Here is a 10,675-nt window from a genome sequence, read left to right as displayed (position 1 = left end):
ACTAATGGGGCGAAAACCAATTTAAGCGGAAACAACACTGGGCCAATTACCACTCTTGGGCCGAAAACACTTTTGTGTTTTCGTTGGGAACAGGGATTTCGTGGGGGGTTTTCATCGGCCAGAATTCATCAACAACAACAGTTACACAACAAAACAAATCATCATCAATCATCATCATCGGCAACAGTTACAACATAGAACCCTAGTCAGATTTCTAGTAGTTTCTACGGTTCGATGTACACGTGATCAATCATCATACTTGACACACTGCATCAACTACTCAATCATCAAAACAATTATTATCAACACTCATGCATCATGAAATCGGAATTTATAACAATCTGTTATCATCAAGAATCCACTCTTAATCATGATCTAATCATTTAGTTCTACTATCCTACCAACCACATAACCAGATCATCGACACTAGCAAGATTATAACCGATCCCTTACATACAAATTCATTCAACTCATAAGATTCACTAAACAGTCTAACGCATGCATACAAACACGAATTTCATTCATAGTTCTAACATTAGTGCCACTAACCGTGATGATAGATCACAAGGTTGATTAGCGGAGAGGATGAAGTCTTGTGGTTGCCGTCGCACGAGTGAGTAAGGTTCTAGGGTTTTCGATTAAACTCTAGTGGTAAGGGTTATAACAGAATATCATAGTTCGCTACTGGGCCAAAAGCCCAGCTTGTTTTCGTTGGGCATTCTTGGACGAAAACACTAATGTGTTTTCACCACTAGGGTGTTTTCGGGTGGGGTATTTCACAAGTAAGGGTTTTCGGCTAAGACTTGATCATTTGAATTGAATATCATAACTCTCATACTCATATATCAATACACAGTATATATATAACACATATATAATTAACATGCATATCACAAATCTATCAACACACTTAATACATACCGTATAACGCATATCAATCACAATACAGTTTAACATGTTACCAAAAGTGTACTGGTCGAAACAAAATAACAACTAACCATTCAATGCGCAATAGATGTGAAAATGAAATGTCGGAAACTCGAGTTGTCACACTTTGTCCTATATAAACAAAGCTTAGCATTAGGGTTTAGGTTAATCATCTAATCACCTTACTCACTTGGAGAGAATTCGTGAAAGAGAAAGGCTTGGACGAATTAGGATCTTGATTGATTGTAATCGTTACGAAGATAATCAATAAAGATCGGGTTTAAAGTGATTCGTGTTCTACTCGTTTTCTGTGAAATCTAATCTAGGGGATTCCGCACTCTAGGTTGGATCGACGATTCTGTTACGATCCGCTCGCGTTACGGGACTTACAAGTTAAACTTTGTTTGACTTTCTGCATTGACCAGTTTATGGTCAACACGAAGTTCGTTTGAACTTCATAACGTGAGCGTAATCACGATGGTTATAGTCCCTAGTGACTATACCTACTGATTACCACGTTATCTCTGCTCAGTGACGAGTCGTAGTTTCGGCCAAAATGCTTATTCTCGCGTATTTTGTAACCAAACTACTTGTAGGTATCAGAACCGTTTGTTTTGATACCAAACCTGTTTTCTAAATTCGTTAAACATGTTTAACTCGTCACTTTTTAGACTAGTGCTTGTGTAGAGTCGTAAGTCATGCAGACTAAACACCCACTTAGACTTTCGAACACGACCCGTTTGGTCGATCATTAGGATCCGACCAAACATGCTTAATGACCATAGTTGCATAGGGACTTACCTTCCAATGTTATACCTTATGGTCACTTAGGTTTAATTTTTAAATGACCAAAATACCCTTTTCATGCATAATTGGTAAATAAGCATATGTAACCTAAACTTTTGTCACATAACTGATTTTGCAACATAGTTAAACATGTATAGGCATATAATACTTGTCATAGGACTAGTTAGACGTCTCGAACGTGCTTTGCGCGCATTACGCGTTAAAGTAGCGTAAGCTACCTTAATGGGTCGCAATGGGTCGAAAACACTTAGGTTAGGTTCCAATTTAGAATGTAGCCTTTTTTAAACCATATCACATGAGTTCCAACACTCATTTGGTTTACAAGACTTCATTCTATCCGATCTTCCGATTTAGGTGTCAATTATTTATGTAGTGATCGATTACTAGGTGCTGCTTAATTTCTCTGGTTTACTTGAGGTTGTTGAAGTTCTATTGATTGAGGATACTTTGCATTTCATGTGACTACATAGTTCCCCTATTTTACTGTTTTCAATTGTTTTTGGGTGATTCATATGTACAAAATGATTTTCAAGGTTTAAACGATGATTTCAAAAACGATTAAAATGGTTTATACTAAACTAATACCGATTTCAATAATGTGAACGAACTTGTTGGTTGTAGTTACATAACGAATGGCATTCATTAATTTTGGCCGAACCGACCAGTATTAGGTTATTGTACCATAGGATCTGACAAATCGCGTTATTGTACTGCACCCATGGTTATGTGTGGGTGTTGTGTGTAACGACTGAATCTGATGATAGTTAACTTACCCTTTGGTGGTTTGTTAACTCGAGAAGCGAGAAACGAGATAGTCGAGTCACGAAGGTTTGAATGTTATTAGTGAGACGACCATAAATAAGTTTTCACAATTAAAACGAGGATGATTTAAACGACTTACACGAGTTAAACGATTTGGAAACGATTTAAACGAGTTAACGATTTTGAAATGATTTGAATAAGTTAAACGAGTTGAATAAACGATTGGTTTTTGGTTAGTGTTTAGATAATGGGATTGGTGTAATGTGGTGAAAGCATGGTGGATACGCCACTGGTACTTCCTATATATAAGTGTTTTCATCATATTACATACCATGGCGTTATTTAGTTCACTTGGGTAAACGATTTTGAAACGATGTCACACAACGATGTTTTCTAAAAGATATAAACCATATGAGTTTTATTAACGAGTTAATACGAGATGTTTTACAAATTGGTTTTCTAAAAAAACTGTTTTTGGGTTAAGAATCATGGCTACGAGGTTTTATAAATTATAACCCACTTGATTTGAGTTGGTTAAATTATGTTGCAATACACTTTTCAAAACGAGGTTTGTATTTTGACTCTTGTAGTCTAATAAAGTACTGCAACATGTAAACTAGCCATGAATCTTACACTCTTATAAAACCTATGTACTCGCCAACATTTCTTTGCTGACTTTGTTTTTACATATGTTTCAGGTGTTGTTGCTTGATTGATTTCTAGGATGCATGCGTCACATAGGATCTGGACAAGGCCTTAGTGACATAATAACTATGATAGTCGATATGAAATTTGTTTGTTCTATGTTAAGACAATGTTAATGTTTAATACTATCAATAAAACGAAACTCTTTTTGTATCCATGGTTATGAAACAATAATTCTGTTACAACACTCCCCGACATTTCTGCCACGATTTGTTGTTTTACGTGGTCTGGGTGTGACACAATACCACTAACCCGACCCAATACACTTGTTCAACTCCACTACAAGTGTGCGATCAGCTTGGTTGGCTTCAGTTTGCGAAGTCGGTTACATCGCCATGAGCACTTAATCGATTCCTCAATTAGTTACCAATCCCTTATCTAGTCAGTTACCAATCACACATATAACTCCAATTATTATCAGGCCTTAATAATATAAGTAACAAAACCCTGAGGGCAGTTTATTAATCTCATGCGGATTTAAATCATTACCCGAATAATGTATGCATATTTATTGATTCACATATGTCCTGATTACGATTCTAGAATTCATCATGATCAACAGAATGGGCCTATGATCTTTGTGTACACAGTGTTCTAAGACTATATACTATCTAGTCATCGGCACTCAACCGAATCAACTGAATCGACTCTCATGAACATGCATCATTACACAAACGAAGATCAAGGTTAAATGTTGTGAGCCATTTCTAAAACATGATCTGCCAAACCAATTCATGCAATTGTAACCATATCCTTTTTATTCATGAGTTTACATATTCAAGCCATACTAATTTATTAATTAACAGTTAAGTTGGCAAGCAATTCAAGACTCAACATAATATTGACTATAACCCATAATCCCTTATCAAAACAAACAATAATGGCCGACCACTGTTAATGTATTCAAGTTACCATTAGACCGATTTATGTAGTGGTTTGACAACTTTATTCATGTGATACATTCATCTAATAAATTCATCCTTGATTTCAGTTCTTATCATATCATCTTCTAAACATGCACATAGATCCATAACAATCATCAACACATGAACATTCACACACTAATCAACATGGTGATAAACTTACTAAAAAATCCAAGAGATTGGCCGCCGTGAATCCAAGACTGGTTGCCGTCAATCCAAAAGAAAGGATGGGGTCTAGGGTTTGCTACCTTCTTTTGTGATTATGAGATTATGAAAATTGTAGATAAGGTCATGTGTATAAGCATTTTAGTGAGCCGGGCCTAGTTTGGTTCCGTTTCGGGCTCGAGAATTTTGGGCCAACAATATTTGAACCACACGACTAAAGTGCGGCCCGCTCGGAGGTGTGCGACTCGAAATTTGTGCGCGGTTATCCACAAGTGTCATAAACACTTGACGTCTACAACCTTTGTAAATTCGAATACACGATAACATGTTTTCATAACAAATACAAGTTCATAACGTACGACCGAACATGAATAGAAATAATACGTACATAAAGAGCCTTGGAATTCCGAGTTGTCACATCATCCCAAACTTGAAAGAAATTTCGTCCCGAAATTTGACAAGCAATCTCAGAGAAACAAAGTAATAGATCACCGCGATTGTGGGTTTTTCCTTCGGTGTCACATCATCCCCAACTTGAAAGAAATTTCGTCCCGAAATTCGCCAATGATATCAGGAGTTGATACAACTGTTTGAGAAATCGAGGGTAATAGAGTGTCATCTGATCTTTGTGTTCCCACATGAAATCCAGTCCACGTCATTAGTTCCAACAAACTTTTACAAGTGGAATTCGACTATGTTAACGAACCTTGACTTCCTGGTCCATGTTTTCAATGGATCCCCCGACAAACTGCAACTTGCCGTCAATCTTAGGTTCTAGTAAGGGTATTACAAGTTTTCATCGGACAACACTTCTTTAGATTTGAGACATAAATGACATCGCGAACGTTACCCAATTCGTCAGGTAACTTGAGTTTGTAGGCCATGTTATCGACTCCTTCCAAAGTTTTGAATGGCCCCAACTTAACATGAATTATGCTTGCCACGCTTCCCAAAGAGCTCCGCACCCTCCTAGGGTGAGACGTTCAATCATGACACTTTCACCTGCCGCGAACTCCCAGTATTTCTTAAGCTTATCGGCCCTCCTGACGATTACGCATTGCCGCCAAACGATTCCTAATCCAAACAATATTCTCAGAGATTTCAGTATAAGTCCTGGACCTGTGATTAGAATGCCACCCACCTTAGTCCGACAAGGAGATCGGCATTATCGTCAATGCAATACCTTAAACAGAGTTGTCTAAATACTAGAGTGGTAACTGCTGCAGTAGATTCAACCAAAGATAAGTGTCCTTCCAGTTTACTAAAGTCTATCACACACATGCTCACAACATGTCTTTGAGTGTCAGGCTATTTTGTTTGCTCCGACCGTTTGTCCAACGACGATAAGTAATGCTCTTGTCCATATGTGAGCCAAGGGTGTTGTGTATTGCCTGGCTTAAATCAGGTATAGATCAAATCATAGGTAATTACCCATAGGATACGAAAACTTGTCAATACTCCCTGATTGCAAGATAGTGTACTGTTTACATGAGACATTCATTGATCACCCAGGTGATACTGTTTCCGTGATGAGTTTTAGGTAGACCAGTGACAAACTCCATGGCTGTCTGTTCCAATCTCTAAATAGGTGTTTCTGATGCTCCACCTTGACTTTCGCACAAGTCAAACATCGTTCACATGCTTCGCTGTGTAGGCCTTCAAGTCCAGTCGCCAGTACAAGATCCTTAGATCCTAATATATTCCATCAGAATCCAGATGACTAGAATATCGAGGCTGGTGTGCTTTGCTCAACACAAGTTCCCTTGGATTGCTGTATAGTGGAATCCATATTCGTTCCATGAAGTAGCGAATTTCATCCAACTTGCCAAAAATTACTTCTCCATGCCCCGCATGGACCCAATTTGAAAATTCTCTTCCTTCAGTGCTTCGGTTTGAGCAGGGCAAATCTGATCATGTAGGTTAGAGTCGATGGTGTGTTGCGAGGCTCGTACACGTCTAGGTTTAATAGTCGGAACTATTCAAAGGTTCCATCCAGCGATGTCACCACATGTTTAGTTCTTTCGAGACAAGGGTACATGGGAGGCCCTTGTGATCGGTCTAAGTAGTGCATTTGGTACCATCCAAGTAATGCCTCCCACTTAAATCCAAAGATCATAGCTTCCACCGCAGGTCGTAACTCATGTCATTCTTCTTGTAACTCCACAATGTAAGCCATCACCTTCTCGTGTTGCCTCGGCGTGTAACTGGGACTCTGATTCGAACCCTTAAGGTATACCACTAGGTCACCCGTACCCTCGGGTATGCTCAGTGCATTGTAGAGTTTGAAATTTAGAAGCTGAAATGACGTTCTTCTGTCTCGTCTCCCAAGAGTTCACAGCACCCTGCTGTGCTAAAGAGGTTAAAGTTGCGAAATCCTTGAAAATCTTGTGATGAATCTACGATAGTATCTAGCTAGGTCAAGAAATTACTGTATCTCCGATGGACTATTTGTTGCCGATCAATATCTATTGAAATGGATCTTCAGCGAGATCTGCATGTATCCCCGCTTCATTGACAACGTGACCAAGAAAGTGTACTCCCCGGATTCTGAAGTCACACTTTCACTACAAAAAATGCCATTCAGTAGCACATGCTTTTAATGGCATTTGGCTTTTATGCCACTAATATAAGTTTTTAATGGTACTTTATGTGTGCCATACTTGCTTAATACTCACTTTTAATGGCATTTAGCTTTTATGCCACCGAATTAGGTTTTTAATGGCACTTTATCTATGCCACTAAAACATTTAATAAACTTTTAATGGCACTTTACATATGCATTGAACTTGACTCAGCTCAAGCTCGGCTCGTAGGTAGTTTTTCAAGCTCGAGCTCGGCTAGTTTATTATTAATAATGAACTATATATTTACTATATTAATTAAAACTAACAAAAACAATATTGATTAAAACTACAAAAACAATGGGCTCATTTAGGCTTCTGAGCACGATAAGTGAAACTTGACTCATTTACTAAACAAACTTACTTTTATACACAGCCTCCGGTTAAAGCTCATTTTAATCTTAACTTGTATCAAGGGTTTTTTTTTTTTTCAAACGGAGCTCTTTTTCAAACGGAGCTCGAATGACTTATTTCATTTACATACATAACTGAAATTTTCAAGCACTTTTCTAAAAAATATTCTTTTCCCTCCTTTAAACCTTTAAAATCTCCAAATTTCTTCCCTCCCAGCTAATATTAGAAATTTTCAAGCATTTTAACATTATGTTCCCGAGACTCATTTAACAGGGGGAGGGGAGGGAAAAGAGATAAAAATATCAAAAACCATGTTCCCGAGTTTCATTAAACAGGGGGAGGGGAGGGAAAAGGGAAGAAAATATGACCAAATATAACCATATATTCATCCTCCCAAATTGGAGAGATTAGGAGAGAAAATTTTCCTTCCTCTCCCCTCCCCCTGTTAAATGACTCGGGAACATAGTGTAAGTCTCTACGTCTCCCCCCCAAAATCACATTCATCAAATCAACTTCCCTTTGCGAACTAGGGCAACTGCAATCCTAAAATTTCTTCCATCCCCATCTCCTAACATCAGATTGCAGTCAAATTCCCTCACCGTCGGGCATGTGGCTTCTGCTGTCGCCATATCGGAACTCGTCACATAGATACCGGAATCGAGTGCTAGCGGCGATTGGTACCAACAAATGATTCCGTTGATGCTAATTGGCGGATATTAGTCGGGTTCAGCAGATATGTGTCTGAAAGTGCATTAACAGCATAATTTATAATCTCATGGTAAAAACCCTAATTTCATCTTCTTATTTTCCTAGCAAATTAATCCCCTGTACATTTGATTGTGGCATAAATTTGGTACAAATATTTCTTCTTGGTAGTTTATTACATCTTTGATAAACTAAGTTAAATCAAATTTGTATCTTCATGATTCATGTACATGTAGAATGTTAAAAACTTTGACAGGTTAAATTCTCTTATTTGAGTTCATGTTAACGTAAACTTTATAGGTGATCCCTCCGTTACAAGGTCAGGGAATCTGGAGAATGATTCTTCAAAGGATCCTAAGGTCTGTAAATTTACAGAATTCTCATGTTCTTTAAGTTTCAAAAAAAGGAGAACAGTTTGAGAAAAAAAAATGTCAAATTGTGTTTCTAATATGCTAATGGTAGTTTCATTTCGTTGCAGATTGCTTACAAATATAGGTATATTTTTACACTTAGCAACTTAATTAATAAATTTGGGTCTAATCTTTTACTTGCAAACTTACCAAACACATCGGTAGGTTGTGGACTCTTTCATCTCAATATATCCCTAAGTTGGATCTGCATTACTCATGCACCCAAACTAAATAAAGCAGTGAGCAAAAGGATTGCGAGTATGGTGATTAGCGTTCTTCTCAAGAGTCGATCGTAAGTATTCTTTTCCTGTAACTTGTAATCGACTTCTTCTTTGTCAGATAGGATGTTGGGCTAGTCTATTCGGTTGAGTCTAAGATATGTTTTTTAATTGTATGTTAATAATGAATTGATGGCTTAGAATCTGTATGCTTTTTTTATGCAACAAGTTACTGAAAAGTTGAATCGATGAGAAAGTGTTATTGGTTCACTTTAAGTAATGGGATTATGGGGCTTAAAAGGGAAAAGGCATTAAATCAATTTATTATGTCAAACAAAATAGAGTACATCAGTTAACTAAGTTGTATCATGGTTAACATCATTTTGAGATTTATACAGAGATCTCATAAAGTTGATTTGATTCAAATAAGATCAATAAGTATTAAATTTTCTTTTGCTTCCTATTCTCCTGGTCGATTAAGAAATGAGTTGGGTTTATTTTGCCTCTATTTACTCCTTTGTTAATTGATGGGTAGCAGGTGCTACAAGTCAAAGTTTTGCTAATAGCTGCAATATTTTTAGTTAGTCAAAGGTCTTTAACTATATTGGGTGGTCTTTAACATAATAGGGGTGCAAAAGCTCGAGCTCGGCTCGGCCTCGACTCGTTTAGTATTTATTAATTAATTTATATGAATTATAATTATTTTTATACATATTATTTAGTTATTTTTTATATCTATATAAATGGTAATTATTATTCTATTAATGTATGTTTAATATATTAATCAAAAATATATAAATAGAAAGCTCGTTTAAAGTTGAACTATTATTTATTTTTTTTTCAAAATTTTTAACTTTGTTCTATTTCAAACCTTAAGAGTTTTTTTTTCTAGATTTCGGTTGCATTATAAATAAAAAATTATTTTTTATGTATAAACGACTCTGTAAACCAAGATGTGTGGCGCCCCGGGTTTTTAGGTGTTACACTTTGTTTTGGTGCTAATATGGAAGATGTAAATCTTATCATGGTAGGACCTAATTAGATATTAATATTGTGTGTATGTTTGAATATCTTGTGTTCTAATTTTTGTTTATATGTTTTTAATTTTAGAGGTGGGTTATAGATTTGAATAAAATATGCATCTGAATGCTTGAAGCTTAATCATATAGAGTGTGTGGCATTTGCCCTACTTTTTGTATACGAGTGTTATTTCTCTAACTGCTTGCATTGCGAAAACATTTTTTTTGCAGGTTAAGAATGAGTTACCAGATTGTTTTCTATTGCTGTTACAGGCATGGGAGAAGCTCTTTTGTTCTTTTTTCTTTGTTGGAGGTAGTGATCCTTTTAATGTGTTGAAAAGGATAAACATAATCCAGAGGATGATGATGGTGATGAACTTGATGAGGACGGATGCTAACCACAAATAGTAATGATATGTATTCACAAACTATTGATTAGCTAAAGAGTGTTGTTGATGCTATGGCTATAATCATCCAAGAATATATCCCCAATGTAAACTTGTCTTCGGTTCTTAGCAATATTGATTAGCTAAAGAGTGTTGTTGATGTTATGATGTCACCGGTGGGAGTTTATGTTGCTCCACCTTGTGACTGGAAATGGTTTAATTATTTTGAACCATGAAAGGCATTAACATGTATCGTTCTATTCATATGTTTATGATGATTTATAGTTGTAAGCGTCATTTGTTTATTTATTTATTATTTGTTATTGTAGATGCATGATGATGATGAGCATAAAACTGATGACATACCCGCAATCAGAGTTTAGATTTATGGTTTTTTAGACTGTTGCTTTGTTACAGCACACTGGCGGATGTGTAGATACTCTTATCAGAAACCATTGCGATTTTGTAGGTATGATTGTATTCACTTTGTGAAGAGGTGCCTATGCATATATGGTAAGTAAATTTAAATAGTAAATGTGATTGCTGATTCCATACCTAAAAAAGATGTATGTGTTTCTGTTCTAAGTTGTGTCTCTTGTAGTGGGTAACTAGGTATACCATTAAAATCTGTATAATTATTAATATGTTGTGATGGCTTAGGAGCATGAGCATG

The 10,675-nt window shown here is 36.5% G+C and overlaps 1 protein-coding gene across 1 annotated transcript; it reads left to right on the top strand.

Moving 5' to 3' along the window:
- Nucleotides 1–7,710: 7,710 nt before the first annotated feature.
- LOC110877882 lies at nt 7,711–10,296 on the top strand. The gene is made up of 5 exons (XM_022126109.2): nt 7,711–8,042; nt 8,270–8,328; nt 8,448–8,464; nt 8,545–8,671; nt 9,848–10,296. Exons 1-5 carry the CDS (start codon nt 8,040–8,042, stop codon nt 9,951–9,953), a joined length of 312 nt encoding a protein of 103 aa, XP_021981801.1. The 5' UTR covers nt 7,711–8,039; the 3' UTR covers nt 9,954–10,296.
- Nucleotides 10,297–10,675: the final 379 nt, after the last annotated feature.

Source organism: Helianthus annuus, chromosome 9 (assembly GCF_002127325.2).
Source record: "Helianthus annuus cultivar XRQ/B chromosome 9, HanXRQr2.0-SUNRISE, whole genome shotgun sequence".
Taxonomy (NCBI): Eukaryota; Viridiplantae; Streptophyta; class Magnoliopsida; order Asterales; family Asteraceae; genus Helianthus; species Helianthus annuus.
This window is presented reverse-complemented; position numbering and strand designations above follow the sequence as displayed.